The 27,500-nt window shown below is 40.2% G+C and overlaps 3 protein-coding genes across 5 annotated transcripts in view; 2 read left to right on the forward strand and 1 right to left on the reverse strand.

The window, feature by feature from the left end:
• LOC138039287 (E3 ubiquitin-protein ligase rnf213-alpha-like) overlaps positions 1-25,440 on the reverse strand; it is an 81,792-nt gene extending 56,352 nt beyond the window's left edge. The window contains exons 1-8 of the mRNA XM_068885498.1: positions 25,301-25,440; positions 24,757-25,125; positions 18,662-18,937; positions 17,904-18,214; positions 14,867-14,994; positions 14,418-14,768; positions 5,743-5,954; positions 4,955-5,247 (exon numbers count right to left, since the gene is read on the reverse strand). Of these exons, the coding sequence (XP_068741599.1) occupies positions 4,955-5,247; positions 5,743-5,954; positions 14,418-14,768; positions 14,867-14,994; positions 17,904-18,214; positions 18,662-18,937; positions 24,757-24,949 (1,764 nt within the window). The 5' untranslated portion in view covers positions 24,950-25,125; positions 25,301-25,440. The remainder of the gene's footprint in view (positions 1-4,954; positions 5,248-5,742; positions 5,955-14,417; positions 14,769-14,866; positions 14,995-17,903; positions 18,215-18,661; positions 18,938-24,756; positions 25,126-25,300) is intronic.
• Positions 1-27,500, forward strand: part of LOC138020831 (E3 ubiquitin-protein ligase rnf213-alpha-like) — a 500,094-nt gene that overhangs the window by 223,626 nt on the left and 248,968 nt on the right.
• LOC138020870 (whirlin-like) overlaps positions 25,502-27,500 on the forward strand; it is a 23,828-nt gene continuing 21,829 nt past the window's right edge. The window contains exon 1 of one of the 3 annotated variants that reach the window (XM_068867783.1): positions 25,502-26,688. In XM_068867783.1, the coding sequence (XP_068723884.1) occupies positions 26,026-26,688 (663 nt within the window). In that variant the 5' untranslated portion in view covers positions 25,502-26,025. The remainder of the gene's footprint in view (positions 26,689-27,500) is intronic. The other 2 variants (XM_068867786.1, XM_068867779.1) reach the window with 2 other exon arrangements.

Below are 27,500 nucleotides of genomic sequence, written 5' to 3' on the forward strand. Positions count from 1 at the left end.
GGAATCCAAGGCAGGGCTCTCACTTGGTTTTAATCCCATCTTCTAAACAGGAGCCACTTTGTCTATGTTAAGAACAAACGTTCCTCGAGCCATTGTCTGAAATATGGCGTCCCACAGGGTTCTGTTTTATAGCCTATGCTTGCCCTGCTTGCTAATGTATCAAACAGCACAACATGTTTTATCACTTCTTTTGTGGATGACATGCAAATTTACTTAAGCTTTTGTCAATCACCTGTTCAGGAACCTGAGCATTCCGCATCTTGAGTTGAACTGTGTATTAAAGATTTTGAACTATGGATGATGATAAACTTAACTGTTAGTTCTTAATGCTCGTTATCGGCCGCCGCCCGCACTCAATTCTATATTTGTCCGATCTGATCACATCACTGCATCGTGTTCTGAAAGAAATATTGGCGTCTGGTTTGACAATTTGGTGTCTATGGATAAACAGATTGCTTCCTGCCTGTGAGCGAGAGAATTGATTATAAAATCTTGCTTTTAACTCCCAAATCACTACATGGTATAGCACCTGAATATCTCTGTGAACTGTTATCTCTTTACAATCCTGGAAAATCATTACGCTCCTCTGGTAAATCTCTCCTTGTAATACCAAAATATAAACTTAAAATTAATCTTACGGGCAAAGGGCCTTTTCTTGTGCTGCCCCTGAATTGTGGAACAGTCTTCCAGATGATTTTGCAATTCACTGGCTGTATTTTAATCTAAGTTGAAGACATTTCTCTTTAACCGTTGCTGTAATTGACAGGTTTAGTTTTTAATTAATTGTTTGAATGATCAACTTTTAATTGTAAATATTGTAAAGCACTGATGAATTTTTTTAGAAACAGCGCTATTTAAGTTTATACTATTACTATTCTTATTCAGCTCCTGTAGTGGAGAGATCACTTAGCTGCCTGGAATGACAGATCCCTCTTAAGAAACAAAGACAATCTGTTGATAGAGACTGATGCTTCCAACCTAGGTTAGGGTGCGTGTTGCAATGGTTGTTTGTTTTACGAGACATCTGGTTTGTCTCTTTCTACTGGGCAAACCTGCCCAGAGGGAAGGAGCACGAACAGGACTCAAGGTCCTATGCGAGGTGCTCCACCCTACCCTATCCAGACCAGAAAGACCAGACCACAACACCGGGAACAACATGCCCTACTCTTTACGACAAGTGTGCGGGTTCTTTTACGTCCCACAGGATTATGAACATTGAAGGGTTGTGAGACGGGACCTCCGGCTTATCGTCCTTATCCGAGAAGACTAGAGAGTCTAACCATTTGCAGATGTAATTACAAAGGCAGCACTTTCTCCTCAGTTCAATGGGATACGAACAGGAGGAATTTGGTCTCATCAGGAACGCCTTTAGCACATAAATTGTTTAGAATTAATGGCAGGAGGTTCTGCAATGAAATCCTTTTGCAAAAACAGAGCCTCAATCCAAGTAAAGCTGTTGATGGACAATACCACTGCCATAGCTTACATCAACAGAATGGGGGGCTCGTCCCCTGTGCTGGCCAGCTTGGTTTACAAGATCTAGCAATGGCGCCTCCACAAGGAGATCTCCCTCACAGCACAACACATCCCTGGCAGTTACAACAATGTGGCAGACAAGGAATCCAGAGTGGACAGGGACTCGTCCGACTGGAAACTGGACCCACCCATCTTTGCTAACCTCAACAAGCTATGGGGTCCATTAGAGTGCGAGACGGCTTTCAAAGCAGCTTCCCAGGTTTGTGAGTTGGAGATTGGATTCAGATGTGGAAGCGACAGATGCTTTCTCTCAGGACTGGTCTCAAAATTAATTAAGGGTTATGCATTCCCTCTTTCACTCTGGTAGGTCGTTGCCTATCCTAAGTGCCAGAACAGGATACCCAACATCTGTGTCTTGTAGCCCCAGTATGGGAGGCACTGCCTTGGTACCCTCTACTGTTACATCTGAGTGCAGATTTTCCACGCCTGTCACCAACGGACCCATGGCTTCTCAGCAAGGAGGGGTCACATCACCCTTTTCCCCAAATTAGCAGGAAAGCTTGTCTCAGCCAACGCTACACTTCAATGGGAATTTCAAATCAGGCTCAAGGACTCCAGACCACTGGCTCCTATGAGTCAGCCTGGCGTTTATGGTGTCGCTGGTGCAGACAACAAGAGATTGATCCCTTTTCTACCTCTGTTCAACATGTAGTAAATTTCTTAGCATCACTCTTTGCTGATGGTAAAGAATATCATACGCTCAATGTATGTTGCTATGCGCTTTCCACGACCCTCCCAAAGGTAGAGGGGGGCTTAAATGTTGGTCAACATCCACTAGTTTGTCAGGTGAGTAAAGGTACCTTTCAAAAGAAACCACCCGTGCCAAGGTACTCTGCTACCTGGGATGTGTCTAAGGTTCTCATTTTCATCAAGTCTTTGGGAGATAATGAGTCACTGTCTCTTAAGCATCATCATCGAGTAGTTGGTGGTTCTCTTCCCCTCACTTCAGCAGATCGCAGTTCCGAGTTGATTGCTCACGACCTCAAATTTAGAAAGTTCTTTCCTAAGGGAGTTTAATCTTGCTGAACTCACAAAGTCTGTTCGTGTTGGGAAGAATCTTAAATCCTCTTTTCATGCGAGCTTCCCTCAAGACAAGCTGTTGTGTCCTTGTGAGTGTCTCAGGGTGTCTCACATCCATCTCTAGACCTGTAGATCCTGGGCAGCCTAATAAGCTTTTTCTAGCAACTATCAGACCACATCATCCTGTTACGTCTGCAACGTTAGCACACTGGATCAGAAATCTCTTGGTCACTCCACTAGAAGGGCTGCATCTTCTACTGCCACAAGGGCAGGGCTGTCAGGAAGTGACATTATAAGAATGGTGACTGGTCAAGTGATAACACCTTTCGAAGGTTTCATTACAAGCCTGTCCATGACCCATGTTTTGGCAGGACAGTTCTTAGTCTAACATAGACTTTGAACTAGCATTGCTATAATGAGATGACATTAATTTTATGAAGTGCGATCGCAGATTATGCAAGACCCGGAGGGTTGTAGTATAAGATAAATTGCATGAGTAAATGGAGACGAAATATAACAGTTTTGACATTTCATTTACAAAAACTACAAATTCCCCACCCCTGGGAAAAAAATAATTGGTCAAAATCCCCACCCGGCGGCAAGTGAGGGTGGTCAAATGTCCTTTGTACAATCAAAATCCCTACCCTGGGGACAGACATCACGATCAAACTCCTGTGGCTAGCCCGACCCCTTCCCCTCGTCCTTTGGGCTTCACATTAAAGTTTTGTCAGTCTCCACTTTGCAAACCATTTTCGAGCGAAAACGCATCAAAGGGTATGTGTTTTCAAACAAAAACGTATTAGTGTGGATAGGGCCCCAGGCACAGAAAGATGCTAACAGCACTACAAGTAACTTAAAGGAGGGAGTTGCCCATTGAAACCTTGCCAAAGAATTAGATGGCACCATTTCTCCCAATAGGGATGTTCTCTCAGATGACACAGTGGATATAAGCTCAAGCAACAAAGATGATTATAACGAACAAAATCTTCCTGTTTTCATGAGAGTGACAGATGGTATGTCATCCTTGGAGAACTAGATGTATGACCCTCAATCGACACCCACAAGAAACCAGGAGCTAATTGCATAATTTCACATGTGAAATTACAATTTTGCCATGGCAACTTTTCGTACAGTGCCAAAATGGCGTCTTAAGGACGTAATCTGTCACCCATGATATTACAGTGCGACATGCATTACCGTGGCCACCCAAAAAAGTTTTATGAAACTTATACGCTAATCAGGGTGAGTGAATTTGATTGACAGTCACCCCTCCTTGCAAAGTTTGCATGGTTGTAGTTGAACACCATTGATTGGGTTGTTTGAGTTGATGTACTTCCACCTAATTGTCAAATGTGAAAGTTTGTTTGGTGGCCACAGTAAGGCGCGTCGCACTGTAGTAGCTAATCAAACGGTATACTCGTGAAATTAGGGAATAATTTCACTTGCATTTTGATTTTGGACAAAAGGTGTGTGAAATTATTCCTTAATTACACTCATCACCATTTGATTACCCACAACACTTCGTGGCCAGTGGGTGAAGTGATAAAATAGCTAGCGAAATGGCAAAATGATTTTTCTAGACAGTAAAAAAAGTAATTGACTTGAGTTTTATTCAGTAAACCCATTGTTTAAAAGCAAAAATGAATTATGCAACACAGTGTTCGACACTAACTTTCTTACTAATTTGCCCTTTGGCCAACCAGTTTAAAATCTTAAGACATGTTGCCCATTAAAACTCAAAGGAGGCTTGTAAAAATGCCAATTTTGTTGGTCCACGAAAAAGGATACAAGTTCAATAAAGGCTATTATAACAAACTGTTATCGGATAATTTGGTGTTCACTAGTCACTTAAGTCGTAACTTAGTAAATGCTTTGTAACCAGATCAAACGCAAGCGAGAAAATTTCATGACTTTCCTTTAACCGTGTCACCACCATTTCCCTTTTTCTAGAAAACCTGAACTGAGAAAGACACATTTCGCAGTTCATTTACAGGCTTGTTCAATATCAAAGTATCGTAGCACATTTGGCCGTGTGAAACTGGTTCCATTGTAACAAGCATTCCTTTCGTGCGTCAACGAACATGTCCTTCCTTCCAATCTGTGTTGAGGTTTGTACCAATATATTTTAACAGAAAAATAAATGACAGGAAAGAGATGTAACGGTGTATGGTGTTTGTGGTGACTATGCCATAGTCAATTCCTTCATTGCAAATCAAATCGACCCACATAATATTAGTCGAACAAAAATTCTGATTGCCTAATTGGGCAAAGGTTAGAGTTGTTTTACTTGCCCATGGATATACTTTGCTTGCTCCCGCAAATCGAGCAAGCGTTAGAGTCAAACACTGCAAGAGGAAGTTTTCTTCTATAATAGAAAGTTGAAGACCTGATTACTCACCCTTTTAAAGTTATATGACAAAGGAACATTCCTTGTTTCACGTCCGCATTCTTCTGCTAAAGTTTGCGTCATACAGAAAGACAAGTCATCAATGACTTTAACTGCATCCCATGCCGTCATACTTGTGTCTCCTCGATCCTCTACAAACCCTACCCAACGAGGAAGCATTGCTGTTGTTGCAATGTTCCTTCCTTCAACAGGATCCATGCTCTTCCATAAGGGCATTTTGTTACGCAAATCCTGGTACCAGTTTGGTGAAGGAAAGATAGTGTCATCATACTGGTGCCAAACAACTAAATAAAAAATAGTAGGACCATTTGTTTAGGTGCAAAAGAGGATTCCAGCACAATGAATTTTCTTCCCCAACAAAAATCAAGGGATTGGAATAACAGGACCACAATGCTGGTTTTAAATGCTTGAGTACAGTTACTGTTGTATTTTCTGTTGAAATCTTGAAGAAGCAAGAAGGAACTAGACCAGTGGGACTATACTGCTTTCTGCTTCTGTTCTCATGTACCGAATGGACGGAGATGGTTGCCACATGCAAAAACCAATATTTCTCATATCTTGTATGAATGCAGTGATCTTCCTGATATACATACATGTAACTAAAGGTGAAAAGAAATTTATTTTCAACAATTTCACCAGGAAATAACAAAAGTACTGTGACCTGATTTGCCCCGTCAATACAATTAGCCATCTACAAGAAACAACTTTCTTCCCTGTCACTTGAAAGGCACTTATACATTCATCAGCTATCACTGAGTAAACAAAGAAACAAATAATACCTCCTTGTTTGCGCCTTTCCTTGGGTATTTGTAAGCATCTGTTTCTTAAATGTCCAGAGGCCACAAGGTGTTCCCATAGGTACTTCGGCGTCTGTCTTTTATCCTTTTCATGCTCTTTTCGCACGATGTACTTGTAAGAAACTTTTCCAGAAACATGAGTACAAGGCACCAAAAGACTTGCCTTAATCAGAATGAAGCCATTTTCCAGGCCACTATATTAAAAAAAGTTTGAGTTTCTCAAAGATTCTATCTACCACAAGAAGATGACATAGACAACATTGCAGAACTTTCAGTTTTGATAGACATACAGTAGAAGCACGGTGAAATCTAATGATTGTGCTAAATGAATGCAAAACCATAACTGTCAAACACAAATTAAGAACAGGATCTTATCAGAAAGACTTAATAGGGGGGTAAATACTATTCAAAATTGCCACTGATTAATGACAAAAGTGTCAATTAGAAAACAACAATCTAAAGTACAGGATTAAATAGAGCCTGCCTTCCATGAAAGTAGTACTTACAAAATACAAAAGAAATTTATAGTAAATGCTACATGTAATATTATTGTAAAAGACTAATCACATTGGGGTTACAACCATGCTCCCAGGATATTTGACAGGGATATGAATAATATCCATTACATCAATACATGTACTTGAATGCATAGTGTAACCATGCCCATATTAAATGTAGTACATTTTAATGAATAACAATACACATGAAACAAGTTGGCCATTCTCATTGGCTACAAGAAACGCAGTTTTCAGGTAATGCAATGCAGAAGAGGGGTTATACTTGATTTGTAGAAAAGTACCCTGCGAGCATATGGTTTCTGCTACGCTTCCCGAGAGAGCAAACACTGCCATAAACCATTCCAGTGCCACAGACAAATAAATCAAATCTAGCAAGTAAACTTGTTTTGGCACTTACGCATGCATTCAAGGTCATCACTGCTTTGTTAACATGAGCCACCTGTAGTGATCAATATGGCGTCTAGAGTGACAAATTCTGTGAAGCTTGATGAAGCTTTGAGCACCGTTCTAGAGGGACTGAAGTCCCACTTAGTCAAGAGGAAAGCGGCTCTTTTCCATTTTTCCAAAGGGAAAGATACATTGGCTGTGCTTCTCACAGGACAATTTGATAAACCCTTCATTTAATAAAATGGCGGTTCTGTTGGCGAAATAAATGAAGTTTCAAAGAGACTTGTATGCATCATGCATGGTAACTCATGCATTCTCCATGTGAAATCAAACGGTTGCTCGGAGTGGTTGACCTCAGGAGGGGGAGAAACCAACTCCTCACAGGGTAGCAGAAAAGAGGTAACAAACCAACTTTGATTGGTCAGCAATCAAAGAAATTCACAGATAGCCAATCAAACACGAGCCTTGAATTTGAATACACAATTCTTGATACATGTTATGTGTGCCCATGTATATATTACGTGAGCACATGATTTTTCCCACAAAATTTGAAATAAATATTAAGCACTTGCAAATGTTTTTCACAATTTTGCTGGTCTCTTTTATTCCAAACTGCGAACGAAATCATGTGATCACCTGTACTAAACTTATATCAAAATAATGCAATGAAACATACTTCTTTACAGTTGGTGGCATGGGTAAAGAAAAACAGTTTTATCAATGAGGACTGGAAAGATCAATGTTGAGTTATGCACTGTATAGTCACCAATTATAATAAACAAATTAAAATTTAGAGACTGGGTCCAAGTACTGTTGATGGACAGTTAGGGTTAGGGTTGATTTTGATTGTGTTTTATCAGCATTTTCTGTTGTGACGAGATCAGCTAAGGATTGATAAAACATTGAAAAAGTTATTTTGTATTTGACTTGTGATTTAAGTCGGGCAAAATTCCATTATTAGGAGGCATTCCTCAGATGCGCCCTTCTGATAATCTTTGAGCAAGAGGAAACCATGAAAACTGTGAATTTGTGAAATCATTTCATGGCTCATGACTTGGCTTCACGAACGAAGATTTAAGAAGTTAGGCCACGTTAACATCGACTGCAGGCACACTCGTGGCTGACCAGACCGATGCGGGAGAGACAGGGCCGTGAGCAGTGACTGCAGGAAAAAGAAATGTTTGGTGTGGTGGTGGAGGCAGCGCAGGCCTTCCTCCTCTGTCTCTTATCTTTGAGTGAATTTTTCCTGTCCACTTGGAACTGGGCAGCAGCTTGGTGGATTGTGTGGCACCAGGACACACGGTCAGCAGCAAGGTCAGACCATTGCCTGTGGTCCATATTACAGGCAGTGAGCGACTTCTTCAGGCTGTCCTCGAATCACTTCTTTGCAGCTTCTCTCTTACGATGGCCAGAGGACAGTTCGCCGAACATGACGATGTTTGGGAGGCGATGGTCTTCCATTCTGGAAACATGACCAGCCCATCGGAGCTGGTACTTCAAGATCATGGCTTCGATGCTGAAAACCTCAGCCTGCTCTAGGATTTCAACGTTGGTGATGAAGTCGCTCCAGTGGATGTTAAGGATGGTGTGCAGGCAGCGCTGGTGGAAGCGCTTGAGGAGGCGGATGTGGCTGCAATAGGTGACCCAGGTCTCAGAGCTGTAAAGAAGAGTGGTGAAAACAACAGCCCTATACACACGGATCTTTGTTTTACATTTCATACTATTGTTGTTCCACACTCGTTTGTATAGTCTACTGAAGGAGCTGTTGGCCTTTGCAAGTCTATCATTTGTCTATTTCCTTGTTGATCTTGGCATCAGAAGAGATGGTGCAACCAAGATAGGTAAACTGCTGAGTGGATTTCAGTTCAGTGTCGCCAATGCAGATGTGAGGTGGTCGATATTCTTTATGGGGAGTTGGCTGGTGAAGAATCTCTGTCTTCTTGAGGCTGACTTCTAGGCCAAACAACCACGAGGCATCTGCAAAGAAGGATGTGACTCGCTCAAGGGCTTGCTCCGTGTGGGTGACAAGGGCAGCTTCATCCGCGAAGAGAAGGTCTTGGATCAGCCTCTCCTGTGTCTTGGTGTGGGCTTGGAGGCATCGCAGATTGAAGAGACTGCCATTCAGACGATATCTGACGTACACCCCCTCGTTATCATCCAAGTCCTCAGTTGCTTGCTTGAGCATCATGCTGAAGAAGATGCTGAAGAGAGTCGGTGCCAGGCCGCAACCCTGCTTTACACCACTGGAGATGGGAAAGGGTTCTGACAGGTCACCGTTGAGCCTGACCTGGCCGTGTTGGCAATAATGAGATAGAGTGGTAATTGTTAGGGACATCTGGGTTACCGCATTTAAGAATAGGTGTGACTTCTGCTGTTTTCCATGTATGGAGACATGTCCCCTCTCAAGAAAATCCAAGGGATCTTGCAGCAGTGGCAATGTTCAGTTTAGTGGGCAATGGTGGCACAGTCCAGAGTGGATGGTATATTGTGAGTGCTGCCCATCAGAACAAGTTGTCCAACCCTCTGCCAAAAACACTGCAGAAATGAAAGTGGAAAAGGAGATATTCAAGGTTGCTGTAGATGCTACTGGGAGGCGGAATGATGTTCTTGAGAAGTTTGAGCTGAGCAAAGCTATTAACATTCAAGGTTGTTGCCTAACGGCCAGGTCGCTTGGGGCGCCTTATTTGCGAGCACAGGCAACCAAATTTCTAAATAAGTAGCCCAAATGGGCGCCTTACTTGATTCATCCTCACTTTCTTGGAAATATGATCCCAGCTGGAATTAATTAATTCTGGGCTCTTGAAAAAATGATTTGGGCTACTAACTTTTAATGTTGGAAGCCCGAAGGGCTCCCGGAAAATTTTGTTAGGCAGCAGCGTTGAGATTTGTGCATGCCTTGGGTTACAGGGTTTGAGCACAATTCATGTTTTCCAAACCATGAAAGCGTTGACAAATCAACACTTGTTCTGGGTGAAGAGATGCCAACGGAGTTGTGAATTTCAAGATGACTATCTTCAGCTAAACCTTCAATCTAACTTGAATGGGATTTTGGACTTGTGTGGTCTGATGCAAAGGTTGCATCCTACAGAACAAGTTCGTACATTAGAGCAGTACTGTAGAAAAAATTATACCTCCCAGACGAATACTTGTATACCAAGAAGCTGTACATGTAGTTCATCAAATGTACTTGCAAACCCTACATGTGGAAGTCAGTCTGACGATGGCAAGTGTGAGAGGCAACCACTGGGGTCCCACAGCTTAGGAGGTTAACAGAGCAAACCATCAGAGCTTGCCAGAGTAAGTCACAGATACCAAGCAGTCTCCCTGCAGATAGCTCACGAGGCTCACATCCATTTGACATAGTTGGAGTACATTATGCAGGGCTAATCAAATACATGAGGCGGAAAAAAGTGGAATGCGAGGCCTCACAAACATGGACTAAGTAATTTAGTATCAAGTTTCTAAGTAAGCTTGTGATGTCATGTTATTTTAAGATTTGAAAAAGGATAGTTTTTCATGTCAGCATTTAAAATCAACGCATCAGAAAAACCTCAACAGCTCATATGGACGAATTGCTAATGAAGAATGACAAGCCATCACAACTACGTTTTGTCTATGACATAGTTAGCGTCCATGTGAGAGGGCTTGAAGCACTTGGGGTAGACTCAAGTCAATATGGAAGCCTCTTAATTCCCGTCATAATGGCCAAGTTAAATTCGATCGCACGAAATGCCACCCAAGATATTTGGAAGATATCTGATCTTTTATCTGTCATTCAAATGCAGGTTGAAGCAAGATAAGCAAGAATGTAAAGGTAAATTCTGAGAATAGCAAAGAGCCCACAACGAAACCACAGCAAAATCTGCAACTGCAGCAACGCTTGTTTCACAGAGTCTCCAGTTCTCGCGGTTAACAACAGTGGTGTTCCACGACATGTTTATTGCGCTGCCCATCATTTTTCTGCATCCTGTGATGGACATAAACTTGCACTGACCATTCCCAGAAGTGGAGTTTGAGTGACTGACAAAAGTCGGATTTGAATCACTGAATGTAAGACTTTAGGTTGGTTCTTGTGATAAAGCTATGTGGGTCACATGGGATGAAGGCGAGGGGGCAGAGCTCTGTAACTGAAAGGGAGCAGCCCTGGGATCAAGATAGCGTTTTTTGCAGATGGACTGATGATGATTGCCATGACAATGTCAACAATCCTTGTTTGAATGGCATTGCCTGTTTCAATTACCTTTATGGAAACACCATAAACATCTTTTGTCACACACTTCAGAATTTCCTTAGGTGCAGTTCTGCTCCAAACTGTGGCTACTTACCCTCAAGGAGATGATAAGCCAAATCTAGTTCCAGTTTTAATCCTATTGGACAGCAGAATTCAGTGCTCCTGTTGCACCATTGTTAAAACAGAAGCTTGGCTTGGCTCCCACAAAAACCGAAACACTTAACCTAAACACGTTTGGAAACGAATGATTCACCAAACAATGATGTGACCTCGTCAAATTATCGTTACAGGGAAAGAACAAAAACATGGAAATTTCCGCGCTCTGCTTTCCGAATAATTGTTCTCTCTTACTAATATTACTCTAAAGGTTACAAAATATCCCCATCTTCAAGGGCTACAATTAGCAGAAGTCAACATTGCTGAGAGCAGCCATCCAGATATCAACAATGCATCCGATTAATAATACGACGTTGTCACGGGAGAAATGATCAGGGGAGACAGTGGACCTGTCGCTATAAACAGCAAATCTGGATAGGTGGTGTCCAGTCCAACCCACAAAAGGGAGACCGTCAAACGAGTTGCAGTTGCAAACCTTGTAATCAAGAATATAGGTCCGTTTTCGACTGAGAACTCTATCCAAGAAAACAACGACCATCCAGAGCTCACCAATAGCTTGAAGAGATTTTCAGTTGCTAGTTAAAGAGGAATGTGAAGCACTGGAGAGTGACTTAACACAATAATTATACAGAAGTTCATGAAGGTGAGAATCGCTATGAAGTTTGTTTACCTTAATAGCTTGATTGCGTCCCAAAGTCAGATGGTTATCTTCCGTGCGTAAAGCAACTACGCCAACTCCAAGCGCGCCTTAAGAAAGACGAATCACTGTTCCGAGAAGGCGACAATATTATTAAGGAGCAAGAGAAAACAGGAATTCTCGAACCAACATCTGAAATCGAAGACTGCAGTCACTTCCTGCCATATCATGGCGTGATCAGGAAAGACAGAAAAACAAGAAAGCCAAGAGTGGTGTTCGATGGTTCTGCTAAGTCCACAAGTAACGATTTGTCATTAAACGACTTCCACGAAAAAGGTCCAAGTTTGGAGGTTACCTAATTGGAATTGCCGCCGACATCGAGAAAGCCTTTCATCAGATTCAAATCGCCCCTGAAGATAGATGAATGTTGAAATTCCTCTGGTTCAATGACATCGATAAAGAAAGACCAGAGATCAAATGGCTACCAGTTTCGGCACCTTCCCTTTGGTCTTACACCCAGTCCTCAGCTATTTGGCCAGTAATATTCAGTACTATTTGTCTCATTATCAAGAAAAACACTTGAATATTGTATCGTTACTCTTAGCCTCTCTGTATGTTGACGACTTTGCTGAAGGAGCTTTTATGAAGCAATGATGGAATTGTAAGAGCGGCTGAAGTTTGGGTGGTTAGTAACAAAAATGGTAAAACCCCTGAATTACCAAGACCAGTACCGCATATAACATCTAATTCCCCTGGAATTAAAGTCAAGTACTGAAATGGTTCAAGAAACTTCCGGATCAGCTCAGGCAATCCCTCTAGTTGGTGGGACAATGAGCTGTCCAAGACGAACTGCAGGTATTATTGGACAACTCTTGCGAAAGCAAAAATGAACTGACATTAGATTTCTCTTTGCACTATAAACTTGATCACATTTAGTAATCAACCCTGGACTAAGTAATTTACTTTATTTATAATTTAATTTACTTTAAAATTTCAAAAAGGATAGTTTTTGACATAGTTTTGTCAGCTTAGCTAGTTGCTCAATGTGTCGAGTTAATGAGATTTAAAAGAGAAAACAATTGTGTACATCACTTTAAATATCATTGTCAACAATTCAGGATTCAGGATGAGATTCAGGATGAGAAGTTCAACATGTTCCGCTTGCTGAAAACCAAATCATTTGGCAGTTAAACCTCAGCAATATCCCCATGGTGGGCGGGCAATTTGAAAGGATGGTCAGATTGGCAAAGAATGCCCTAAATTAAACAACACCATCCGGGCAAGGATTCCGTTCATGGGCAGAGTTTGAAGAAGTAAAGTGCTGCTTGATGTCAAGATTACCTTAAACAGGCTAGGTCACACTATTTTAGGTAATTTTGTTTAATTTTGTTAATGATGAGCTCTAAACGTCAAATTGGCCGAGCAAGGGTCTTTCATTTGCAAAATTACGGCCACATAACAACTGAGAATGATTTTCCAGCTGTGTAAATGACATTTTCATATAGACTAATAGAAATTTGAAAAAAGGTGGGCCGACGTTTTTCAAATTTACCCAAATTCAATCCATTTCAATCCTCTTGAGTTTTGTCCATCCATGTCCCTTCTTGGCTTCCCTGTGTTTTGTTAGAGTTATTCTATAGTTTTGAACAGTCATTTTGATATTTTAGTTAATTCTATGACCATTCCATCAGTGCTGAAATTGCCTAAAATTGCGTGACCTACCCCATTTAAACAACAGACCAAAAAGCTACTGGGAAGAGGATGTAGCACTACCAACCTTCACCCCTAATTTGACGATTTTTCCACATAGCAAGATCTTATCTGAACTCAAACCACATCACATGGATGATGCAGATCTGCAGGAGGAGAGCTAAACACCTTCAGAAAAGGAACCAGGCAAGTGGCCCCATGGCATTATGGAAGAAATGTATCCAGGCAGCGCTGGGGTAATGAAAGCTGTGAAATTACGATCAGGAATGAACTTTCTGGAAAGATCATTTCAGCATGTTTACCCACTGAAAATTTTCTGCAATGCTGTTTTTCCTGTTGCTACCAGAGGACAAGGTGATTGACATCATTGCAAGCACAAGGGAAAATCCATCAGATTGTTGCAGGTGACGAGAATTTAGTATAGCTTGAACATCAAGAACTTTGCGTAAAATGCACCCCCCCCCCCCCCTTGCTTATTGTTCTGCTACAGACTTCGTTACGAATGTTTGTGCCACATATAGCTTCTACCCACTCTCCTTTGTGTCATACAATATGTACATGTACCTCCTTTGTAGTTACATGGGGGGAAGATTGTCAGAGACTGGGTCCAAATATTGTTGATTGATAGTTGACTTTCACTTGGTCAGTGATTTTGATTGTGATTTATCTGTATTGTTTGTCACGACGACAGCAGTAAGGGGTTTATAAAACCTGGGAAAATTCATTTCATGTGTCAATAGTATCAAGCAACGTTACATTATTAGGAGGCATTCATGACAAATTGCTTTTAACCACGCATTCAAGACATGAAATTTTCACTATCCATATCACACTTATTAGAGGTCTGAAATGGTTGTTAAATTTAGTGTTAAAGTACATTACATTTAACATTTTAAGTATCCAGTACCAGTATTACATTCTTAAATTACATTAAGCATAAATGATTGTGTAACAAATGTGCACAGATGGCATATCACTTATTATCTTTTGTAATGACCTATGGAAAAAAAGAAAAAAAGCCTTCCCAATAAAATGTTATCATGATGGTCAAGCTTACCGTTCAGGGTGCACCTCAACAACATTATCACAAAAGTCTCCAAACACAGCTCCACCAAATCTCATGAAAATTTTATCCCCTTGATCTGCATCAAATTTGAAGTGAGGGGAAAGTACCGCATGAAAAACAACAGTCATAGTGCTTCCTCTGCAATTTCTAAAATAGTCTGAAGTTTGCCGCACTTCTTGTCTATTGTTCTTATTATTATCAGGGAGCCCCAACTGCTGGTTTTCAGCCTTGCTTTTAAGATGCTGCGCTTGATTATCACCAATTTTCTTGTTTTTGACCTCCTTGTCAGTTTTCTCTATGCAACATTTTTGGTTCTTATCACCACTACCTTGCATCCTTTTCCTGCAAAAAAAGGTGTTCCATTGAAACCAATGAATACCAGATGTAGGGGGTGTACTGTAACCAAGAGAATTAAACTTTTTAACAAAAACTGCACTTACTCTGCTGCTTCTTGCAATTGCTGGTTCTTTTTCCTCTTTCTTTCTTTCTTCTTTTCCCTTTTTCTCTGAGCAGCACTCTTTCGTTTTGATACCTCTTCCTGGCCTATCTTAGCATCTGAATTACCCTCCTAATGGAAGACAAGAGGTCAGGTAACATGAATAACAACAACAAAACACAAGATGCCCTTGAAGAAGAAGCAAGATTATCAGCAATGTCACAAGTATCATTTGAGACAACAATTATAGCAGCAGCAAAGACAAGGAGCAGAACAAGCAGTACCACATGCTTGCATCAGCCACAGCAGCATTAGTGCCAGAAGTAGTAGCATGACCGGCACCAATGACAAAGACAAACAGAAGAAGAAGCAGAAGCAGCAGCTTACTTAACAAACAGTAATGTGACCATCTAGGATCTTTTCCATTTAGCAATAAAAGTCACTTTCGAAACACAAGCGTAAGAAAGAGGAAGGAAAATGCCACAAAGGCCTTGAGGTACAGTGTTTAGGCAACCTACAATCATAGACAAAACCACTGGGAAGGTGAGCACTTTTGACATCTTCTTTGCTTCTCCCCATCCCCCTGATTCAACGTTGTGCAAAATTGAACGGTTTTAGTGGGAAACTATTGTGTTACCTTCCAACATGGAATTGTGCCTGTAGCTATTTTCAGCATTACTCCATTGAAACCATGTTTACATAAAGGTTAATCAGCTGTCATTTCAATTTACGTGCTCGTTATGGAGTAATGTTATAATTAAACTAAAATAAAGCTGAAATAGTAATGAAAAGTCCTATCACTATTTCCTTTAAAGCCCTTGACACTCCAATTTCTCTATTCTATCTGTAGTTTTGCTTTAAAGGCATTACTCTAGGCTTAAAAAAATAACTGAGTTATGTTGGGAGTAATGTCAGTGCTCTTGCACCATTTTTATGCTAAAATTGATTTAAATAAATCAGTTTTTGGCATTCTTTCACATCTTCCCAAAAAGAAAGCTTTCTTTTAACGAATATGAAACATCAAACAACAACAAAATTATGTATTTTTGCTTTGATTATATTATTTTCGTACTCATCATTATTATGACCAGAACTAAGTACAAGACTATAGTTTTAAAAAAGTCCTTAAATAAGTATCAGTTTAAGTTTTGACTTTCACAGCTTCAGTTGCTCATCTTGAAACTGCATGTATTCTGTGCAATTGCCAAGGAAATAATTATTCTTCGTCCATTTGACCAAAGCATACTCGGCAATCACACAGACTGTAAACAGTCTTCGACGCTATGCACCGGAGTGGCATTTCAAGTTTACTCCATAGGCAGTTTCATAGACCTTACTGGATACATGTCATCAGTAACACTGCAGTAGCAGACCATTCTGGAAACAAAATGTCCTCTGTATACACGTACAGGTATGTTAATTTCAGATTTACAAAAACTGTTTCTTTGAACATAAAACTATTCCGTAATGACTCACTCAAGACCCCTAGTTCATTGCCCGGCTTTGTTTGTTTATTCCCTTACAAGAAAAATCAACGGTCACTGAGATCAGGTTAATTGGGTAAATATTCATTACAAAAAGGCAGTAGAAGAGAAAAAGACAACATGCTGCCCTTATACGAACTCCCAACTCGAGCTATCAAAAGTTGGATGGAAAAGCTTTTGCTACATGTACTTCGTCCTGCGAGGATGCCGTTCTCAGTTTGCTCGCAACATTTGCTGTTTTTACAGAATGAAACCTGATGCCGGTGAATGAGTGTAGTACCGAGATTCAACCATCAATATAATTTTCCTTCAGATCATTGCATTAATTTTAAGGAGACGAGTAAAAATACATGAATCATTGCGTTACTTGGTTGGGAATGCAAATAAATCTCAATGTTTACATTGGAAATTTACATTTGATTCACGATAAAATCCATCGCACGGTAAAGCTCACTGTTTTGCTTTTATATTTTAATCCACGACATAAGATTGTAGTTTTGAAGAGAGGACTCACAGGAACAATAGCCGCTATCTCGTTTTCTTATTAACAGTTCCTGTTGTTAAAAATCAAGCAGTAATGCTTTTGCGAAAGTTGAATCAATTGCAAGAATCAAGTGTCGAGGATCGAGTTTGATTTCGAGTGAATCAAGTCTCGATCCTCTTGTGAGGATTGAGTTGGGACTGTCAACTTCCTTTTGCATGGTACTGTCAGAGCACTCGCCTTCCACCAATGTGGCTTGGGATCAATTCCCGGATTTGATACCATTATGTGGGTTGAGTTTGCTGGTTCTCTACTCTGCCCCGAGAGGTTTTTCTCCGGGTACTCCGGTTTTCTCTTCTCCTCAAAAACCGACACTTGATTTGTTCTGATTTCACTTGATTTGTAGTATCCCCAATTAGTAGAGCACTTGTGCTTGGCTAAATAACTTGAGACTTAAATGAAATGCTGGCTTGCAAGTGCTTAATTAAGTTACTCATCTACGTGGTATATGCTTTCTGACTTTCATGTCATGTTCATTCACATTTTATGAAATTTCATACATTCTAAAACCATTTCATTTAACTCGTGTGGGATGAAACTTGAATTTGCAATAATGTTGACCAGCTCCCATGCCATCTGGTTAGCAGAGATACAGACATACTTAATTGACTACCCCTACAGAGGCTTACATGTATCAATGAAACAAAAACTTTAAGAATTCCAACTGGCTGGCCAGGGGCAAACCAGTTGCTATTTACAAGTGCAGCTAAGAAGTTGAAGCAGGGACTACCAAGATCAAATTAAAGCAGAAGTCAGAACGTGTCTTGAACCCAGGATCTCTGGATAGCAATGCAAACATGCTAACCATTGGGCTGAAATTTGCAGTTTGTGCATGAGTTAATTAATCAAGTGGAAAATTTAGAGGGGAGGGGGGTCAAAATTTTGTTTCCTGGGGGTAAGGATATTTTTTGGAACCACAAAATGTTTCTCATTTTGAAATCAATTAGTTTTTCACTTCACGGGCACTTTAAACACAAAACTAGTCACATATTTAATAGCACAAAAACCTCAGCTACCTCTGGATCCATTTCACCTTCATCACTGTCCTCGCTATCGCCATTGACACCTTTGCTTGATTCATCACCACCCTTTGGTGACTGCTTATCTTCATCAGCACTTGTATCAGCAACCTTGCCATTATCATCACCCACAGGTACAAGTTTGTCATCCATGGGGGAAGGACTCACGTCAGAAATGTTGGCTTCACTCAGTGGTATTTCTGATTCACAAGTATTACCAACAACAGTATTTGAAGATTCTTGGACTGTGACTTTGGTTGTTTGTACCACAGCATCCTGTTTATCATCTTTAGCATTTCCTGTATGTGCTGATGAAAGAAGTCACGCTGTAATTTACATGAAAGATTTCCCTGTGTAAAAATATCTACCCAGTACAAGGCTACAAAGGATCCCAATCAAAACATCATTGAAAACACATTGTTAGTAATAACTTTATGAAAGAAATCTATACATTGTTCAACTACTCTGTAAATACTGAAATGGTGCAAGCTTACATGGTTAGCACACAACCATGTAATAATATAGGTATTGAATAATTGTACTGCAGTCAAATGCAATCAATGTTTAATTATGTACAAGTAATGAAAACAAATTCGGATGACGATTTCAATAGCTCATTCTCTGAGCTCCCATAATGCATGAGCTTAGAGACTGAGTGCAATCCAGTTGAAGATGATAAAACAGAAATTCTAAGATTTACTAAAATTAATACAAAGAATGCTACAACACCCTGTGAAGATTTTGCCTAAGTTTACCTTCAGGTGGACTTTCATTAGTGGTCTCTTTTAGACAAGTGTTGGAAGAGCTTGTGCCTCTGCAGGATAAATTGCCAGATTGTTTCCCTTCACTTTCTGTATCCAGGGATCCCTCCTGTGGTTCTCCTGGACTCTTCTGGAGGGCAAGGTTTTCTAAAGCAGTTGCTGTTGCATCTGCAGGCTCAAGATGGTCAGATCCATCGTTACCTAACTTTCGTTTCGCTGGTTTCTCAATTGCTCCTTCACCTTTTCTTTTCCTTTGTCCATCAGCTTCATCTGTTGAAGGGAGCAAACATTTTTTTAGGTTAGCTGAGCCACTGTGAAGTTAAATCTTAGTAGCTCCCCCACTATGTAATTAGATTTAGCCAAGAATAAGGCGGAGCTCCCGTTTCTAACCACAGAAAGCAGTATAGTTTATTATGGAAATAATTATGCTTCTGCATAACATACAAAATTAATCGTCCTTAGTGTATACAGTTTACAGTGATCAAACACCTCTGAACTGATAGCAGTGAACAAACAAGCCTTGCAAACAACAACCAACAATTTTAATCAACAACCAAAACTGAAAATAATTAATTACAATGTACATGCTTAGTAATCTCTTTCACAACATTTTCCGTTTGACTGATAATCTTTACACCCCCTCTCTTCAGTTTAGAACAACAGCAATGCCAGAATCTCTGTCGATATCAACACAGAATTGCGAACATTTTTAGGCCTTCTTCGTTTTCTAGTGAGTTTTACAAAATATGCGAGGGAGCGAAGCAAGGAAAACATTGCCTGAAAGCTGACCGTTGTAAATATGTGTTTTGTCTCTGGCTCCATTTCTCTCAGCTTTACAGTGTTCTTCATTGAAATTTTCTCTTCTTCTCCTTCCTCAGCTTCTCTACCGGCTTTCTTCACTTAAATTTCTCAAATTTTGTCGCCTCTTCTCTCATGCTCTTTCGCTTTTGTTTGACTTTCCTGCCCTTTATCCCGTTGCTTGTCACCAATATGATTTCCCACCAGAAAAACGCGAGTTGCCAAATGCAACGCTTCCACGTGATTTCCCGCCAAGGAAAATTGCCCGAACACTCCTGTGCCCAAAGGCTCCCCTTCCTCCCCACCTCCACCCTGACAGTCAGTATGGGCAGGCGCCGGACGGACAGACATGACGTCATAACCAAATTTCTCCCATAGACAGATTTCCCAAAAACTCTTACCCATGGTGGTTCACTGGCGCACTTCGTGAATTCGTGATTGCTAGAAGGCTGTCATGCACAAGAAAAAGTGAACATGCAAAAACCTATTGAGAAGGCGGATGAGAGCAACTTCAGCTTCATGATGTAATTTCATAGAAATCATATCACTGAGATGTGCACATTTGGTTTGATCATACTTTAATTAGCCAAATGACTCCTGGGAATGAGACTTAACAGATTTTAGTCGTCTAACGCCATATGATTTTACTTGTCAACTAGGGGCGTCCTGGGAGCATTTGAGGTGTCAATGGGTTAATGTCAGAAGCAGGAAACAAGCAGTTGATAGAGATAGGTGAAACAGAGTCAGAATCAGTTGCCTAGATGGCCCTTTGCTCAGATCTCAGCTTGTTCTTCCACGTGTTGTTTAATTTAATTTAACTCCAGGTCTGGCAGCCATACATGTAGGCTATACACATGTCAAAGAATCAGCCTTTCAGTGATAACAGTGTTTTCTTACTCCAAAGGATGTCTTCGTATTAGTGAAAGCACTCTCAATCCAATCGCATTCTGATGCAGATACCTAATGGCAGGATAAACAGTGCAAGGGATTGGTTGATGAGTGGTCCATTGGTTTGCTGTTGGGCCAAGTACTGGTAAATGCCAAAAGAAGTCAAACTGAAGTCATCTTTCACAGGAGAAGTAGATTACTTTAAGGAAATTGAAACAAACTTGTGGAATAATATTAACAGCTATGCATATTTGCCTTACATTTTGACACATCTTCATTTTAGCGACGTAAGCAGAAACGTTTAGCCAATAAATTTGACAATTTTAGGGGGTGGTTACCCCAAGACGACCCAAAAAAGTATGTGCAAGTTCCGTTTTATTATAAACAATGTTTATATGCACTTTTCATCTGGAAATTAAGAATGCTTTTTCCCTCTGAGAACTGATCTTGCTCACAACCAATATTAATGAATAAAAAAGCTCCCATTCACATCACTTTCACAACTCGATCAGTCAATGAGAGAAACTAGGCAATCTGTCAACAGAATTTGTGTAATTATCCAATCAAACGTACACCTAAGAGGCACAAGTTTGGATTTTGCATTCACAAGTAAGTTAATTGATTGAGGACAGCCTAGGGGGGGGGGGGAACTCCCACATAAGAAGGGGACGGATGCTCGTCAGAAATTTAAAATGAAACCCCTAAAGGAGACCAATCTGTGCGTGGCCCAGGCTTTTTTTGACCCCCAAAAGAGACCACATTAATACGCAGATAAATAAAAAATAAAGCGATTTCTCATGATGGCAAAGCCATTTTCATCTAATACTTTCACCAACATGAAGAAATATGAAAGCGTTAATATACACTTTTAAATTTCTCTACGCCCAGCCCTAAAGGAGACCTTCATCACTATATATGATTGCGTTTTGCCCAGAACACCCTAAAAGAGACCAAAATTCGAAATTTAAACCCCTAAGCAAGACAACGAGCATCCCTCCCCCTCTTTACTATAGGGTGTAACAGTCATCCACCCTGATGAAGGTAAATGTAGCTGTTTGCCATCTAAATATACATGTAGGTGTTGTTATTTAAAAATTGTCTTTTCTCCTGTGTTCCTGTGTTTGGTCTACAATTTGTAGGATGCTTGTGAAAAAAAAAAATATATATATATATATATACATACATGTATATTATATATATTCTTGTTGATCACTTCAAGACTTCAGGAGTGATTCATCGTTTTATCACTACAACTTTGTTTCGTATGGCCAAAGGGTGACCATAATCATGAGGTAACATTAAGGACTGTTAATGTTGAAGTCCTATTTAGTCCTGAACTGAAGCAGGGGTTTCAATAACTTCTGAAATAACCATCCATGATAGCATTTTTAGTAAAAATCAAGGCAAACTAGCCAGCGGTGAGAGGCAAAGCAGGCGGCGATATACTGCCGGTAACCGGCTTCTATTGAAACCCCTGCTGAAGTCCTGAACTGATCAAGAAGAGTTATACACTGCTCCTATAACAGTTGAGTGCTCTTTGAAAATCTGTTTACCTTAAGGGAAAATAATTATATTATACATGTATAAGCTTAACCTTATTATATAAGCTTAACCTCCATCCTAGACATCAGCACTGCACTGATGAGGCCCAGAAGGCCGAAACAGTACTGCCTGCAGTTAGTTATATATATAATTATATATATACAGTTAAAAGAGTAAGAGGACGGACAACTTTTGGAAGCTAAAAAGTAAAAAATATATTGATTTCAAAAACGTTTCGGTCTTAGACCTTCATCAGTTTACACTGGACTGGGAATCTCAAAAGGATCCTTTTGGAACGCCACTATCTCCACTGGGTCAGACAGCCCAAAGAACTTTCTATATATATATATATATATATATATATATATGTCATTCTCATTAAATCCCCTGATGAGTGGGTGACCCCGAAACAGGCTTGCAGGGATGAACTTGTAGTTTATTTGTCTTTTTCTTCCATATATATATATATATGTATATATATATGCTGCAGTTAATTTTTATTTTCTACTAGTTAGGTTTTTTCTAACCAGGTGATTTTATTTTTAACTAGGTAATTTTTTTCTAACTAGGTAAATGTTTCAAAAACTGGGTAAACTTTTTCTCTCTGGTGCTATTAAAGGCCAAAAAATTTAGTTATTAGGGTCAAATGTTCAGCTGAGTGATTTGGGTTACAGTGAGCACTTATTTTGAATGATTAGCTTTCATGTAAGGTTAGGGACACTGCCCGCATTTTAGTAATTAGGGTTAAGCTTTCAATTTAGTGACCAGGGTTATGCACTGTGTTATTTGAAACAGTTAGCATTCCAAGAGGTGTATGACAACTGCTGACTGTCTACAAATATTGCAGCTTATTTTATCACCTACGAACAAAGATGTTTTTGTTATTTTGCACACGCATGATTTGTTCCCTCATTTTTGAATTATTATCACATAAAGGCTGGTTTAAACGGTTTCAACATTTGCTTCAACATGCATTCAACACTTAGTTGAACCATATACATTTGTCATCAGAAAAAAAATTGTCAGTTCTGTAAAATCCAAATTACGAATAAAGGGCCGCAAATCCACATGAGGCCAAAAACATCAACAAAGACTGACTCGATCGATTACAAAACTCACTCTACTGTATACTGAAACTGTTTCCAGTTCAAATGTTTGCTGTTATGGTGTATGGTTCACATTCCAACAAATCTCTAAACTCGGCTTTCTGGTTTTGATTTGGTTCACGCAAGCCTGTGAAACGCTGGTCTCGCACACGCAAATATAGGTTAAGTTCTCCAGTTTTTCAATAATAAAATTATGTGAATGTGCTGTCATCAACAAAGGCGTAAGGGATTATTAAACTTGACAGTTGGCAATTGCAGTGGTTAATCTGCGATATTTCCTCTTGGTTAAAAAGGTAGCCTTCTTGGCAATTCAATGTCCTCAGGGACAGAGAGCTTTTTGCTATTGCTAACACACCACTCCTGCCAAATCCAAAGACATCTTCTGGGGGAACAGTGATATACTGCAGTTTCTTCAAGCCAATTATCTCGGGCAGACACTTCTCGCTTATGCGCGTTTGCGCCAGATGAAGCTCTAATAGCACACTGCTAGCCTTGTACATGTATTTATAAACATAAAGGCAAAATACAAACATCTGTTTACCGGTCATGAAAGTACTCACGAGTATGTCTTGTTGTCTTTGAGAAAGTGAAAGATTCATTTCTGTCTTGAATTTACAAAATTATGTTTCAAATGCAACGTAAGCATATACATGTGAAACATTTTTTTCGCCCCTTAGGGTTATTGTAGAACTATGGGTTTAAAAATATGTCGTACATGTTGTACCCATTCGGTCCGTTCGTACTCATTGTGTTTTGCTTGTAAAACGTATGCTGCATAACTAGTGGTCAGAAGTTAATCAATGAGGGAAATTTTCAATATGGCGGGCTACGGAATATCGATCGTAAACTTTACTCTTGTCAGCGTCCACTGGTATCAATACGATCTTCTCCTGAAAATATGACGGTATTGAATGGAAAACAAAAAGTTCTATTACTGTAGGTGGTAAGCAGCTTAAAGATAATGCTTAGAAGGAATAGCTACGGTGTACTAACGTTAACAAACTTGAGTTGCTTGATCGTCTGACTAAAAATTGTAAACAGAATTCTTTTGCAGAGGGAAAAAGTGCAAGTTTCTCGTTCGTTTGAAGTTTTAGGCAGACGAACAGGAATTCCAAAGGGTCTGAAACAAAAGTGGAAAATTCCTGAGGAGAGGGGGGGTTAGCGATTTTGGAATTCTGAGGGCAAGGGGGGGATAAGCATTTTGGAATTTCTGAAGGCAAGGGGGGGTTAAAATACTCATGCCACCTGTGGTAGGGTATGGATATTTTCCCATTCCATTCGCCCTTGTTGGATATGAAGTGATTATAACCAACTCACGCTACGCGCTCATTGGTTATTTTATCACTTCATATCCAACTCGGGCTCATGGAATAATTGTTATATAGAGTATTTAAAAGTTGGGGCGACGTAACTTGGGGCGACAAGGCGATGGGGCGACACAACCTGACACCAAAATTTAACACGGAAAACAAAATGAAAGCTGCTGGCAGAAAAGGCATTTTAACTGTGACAAAAATTACTTGAATTTGCAATTAATATTTCTTAGTACAGTTAAACATTTGGCTTAATTTGTGTAAGCCGGCATCATGAACAATAAGACTAAAATTACCGTCAACATCTTTGTAATTCGGTCATCACCGTACCGTCCAAAATTCACGTCCGCGCATATAAATTGATATCATTTTATAATTTGCTGACGAACTTCTCAGATACATCTAATTTGCATCCAAGCTTATGTATGCTCTCAAAACTTACCACCACAGGCTTGTGGATTGCATTCAAGAACATCATCACATTTTTCCGCCACTTGTTTGGAATCTTCCAACAGCGCAGCATTTTCACTTTGAGCAGATACGTATACTTGCCGCAAATCGAAGCCACATTTGGAGCAGAAATTATCTGTTTCCTTTAACAGGCTGTTTTGACAATTTTGTTTTGGGCATTTCATTGTCCTCTGTTCTGGGCTTCTTTAAACACTTAGGAACGAGTCATCTTCATGTTAACTCGGATTCTTGGAAAGGCGGAAGTAATATCCTGGAAGCGAACGGTCACCAGCAACGAGCTTTCTGCAGCCAAAAATTCTCAGTCACCGAGTCGGCGCAGAACGAAAAAATGGGATTGGTCCTGAAACGAAACACATCGGCCTGTTAACTTCAGCGTCCAGTGTTAAAACAGTAAGAAAGGCTGGGAGTAATTGCAGAATTCGCAGCTACTAATGGTGTTCTTGTAGCGGTATCATTTGCAGAACGATCGAGGCATATAAAAATACACGCATATAAGTGGCCGAGCAGTTACATACGTTGGCCGATGACTTTAAGGTGCTCCTTGTTATCTAATCTACGATTATTTTCTTGCTCACTAGCTTTACGTCGACACGGCACGACAAGAAGATTAGCGTTGAAAGGATCGGTGACCGTCCATGGTTCAATCTCGTACCCAGAGTCCTCGGGCTTTTTGGCCAGCGGGTGAGTGCCAAAAAGCCCGAGGACTCTGGGTACGAGATTGTCCATGGTTGGGAAATTCGACTGGGGTGACCGTCAGAAAACACAAAAACATCTGGCCCCAGTTGTTCAAAAGGAGGATAATGCTATCCACCCGACGAATCACTATCCATTGGATAACGCAGTTGGTTTCGCCATGACTCGTCCCTGGATAGTGATTTATCCGGCGGATAACGGCCTGAACTGGGCGAAACTGTACTTACCATCGAAATATCACGTTTCCGAGCAGGGAAACCTAGCGAAGATCCTCAAAAAGGAACCAAAGGAGAATGCCAAATGGAAGAGCCGAAAATAATATTTACAGTGATCGCGTGCACCCGGAAACCAGTCACACATTACCCTATCTGTATCACGTGATTGATGCGGTTGCTTGACTTCACAAGAGATTTGTTTGGGCTGAGAAAATACGCCAACGCGTATCCAATTCTTTCCAATTTGTGCATCCGATATTGTCAAAATCTCTGATGAGCAACTGAATAATGGCGTAGACATCAACCGTTATTATTGTGAACTCTTAGGAGAAATGGAAGCTCTATCAGTGGAACAAAAACATCGTCGAAAACCGAGAAAAATTTCGGAAAACGTTCGCGAGCTGCACTCTGCTCTAATTGATGTTATCAACAACGACGAGCGAGCGTTTTTAATTCAGTCACTAAATCAATATCAGAGAGAGAAAAATGTAAACAATCTTGTTGTGGCCTTGAAGTTGGTGCTCAATACAGCAAGGAAGAGAGAAGTGTACCCGCTGTTATGGCAAATCGTTCCTCACAGGGACAGAGAGATTTTTCATAGACTTTGGCATCAAGGATTGGAAGACCCTCGCCAACGAGATAATTCGAAATCGCCGGCTCGGTCGCCCAGAAATTTTCGCCCGAACCCTTACTTAAGTCTGCGGAACAATCTTCAAAGTCATGCATCGGATTCGGGTATAGATTTACCGAATATAACACAACTTCATTCCTCCAAGAATGCAAAATACCCCATCAAACAACTCGCTATAAAACGTCCTTCAAAGGCTGGGTTTGGCTTTTCAATTCGCGGAGGAGCCGAGCATGGCGTCGGCTTGTATGTTTCGTCTTTAGATGAGGGATCAGTCGCAGAAAAGGAGGGTCTTTTGCCTGGAGATCATATTATACAAGTAAATGGCACTAAGTTCGATGGACTCACACACGCACAAGCTGTTAAGGTAAGCTTTTTAAATAATTTCATACTTTTCCCGCTCCGTTTTCGAAAATATAAGTTCCTTTTGTGTTCAAATGTTGCTGGCGTAACAGCTGACAAATGTGAAACTTACTTTGGTCTGTACGGCTCGACGGCCGCAGATGTCAAATAGCAGTGCCATTACTTATTCTGCTTTATAATAAGTAATGGCACCGCTATCGTACTTAGTTTGACCATCGACCATTTTCATTTAAGCTCCAAAATTTCTTCTTACTGAGTTGTAACTTCAAAACGTAATTGTTTCGTTTCTTTTGTTGAAAGCCGCGGGTGAGTTTGTGTTAGCCACCTGTGCAATGAATTGAAAAATGTGTTTTCTGATAATAGAAAGTTGCAAAAAACTCAGTTGCGAATTTCTTTTGCAAGTCGGATTAACCTGATCGCTTTAGAACAATTCATTGCTAGAAAGTATTTAGGCTCAGTGGAAACCCAAAATCAAATATGTTCTTTTCATGGTGCTGATAGTTTAATTGTGCTTATTTTTATCAAATGATTTTGTTGACCTTTTTTTGTCTGTTGAAGTGGCCAATATCAAAAATACCGTAATACTCTTAGTTTGTCACCCCAAATTTTGCATAAAGGCGCTGTTACACTGTGAAATGTTTTGTACAACTTGTCTTGCAATATTAATGTTTTGGTGACATTGTGGCCCGACAAGTTGCATGAAACAATTATCACAGTGTCACAGTGCTTTAAGCATTGTTTTTATTTTCTCCTGGGACTTATAATGGTCCCAAAAGAAACTGAAAACAATGCTTGTAAATACTTTGGAGGGACAAA

Source organism: Montipora capricornis, chromosome 2 (genome assembly GCF_036669925.1).
Source record: "Montipora capricornis isolate CH-2021 chromosome 2, ASM3666992v2, whole genome shotgun sequence".
Classification (NCBI taxonomy): domain Eukaryota; kingdom Metazoa; phylum Cnidaria; class Anthozoa; order Scleractinia; family Acroporidae; genus Montipora; species Montipora capricornis.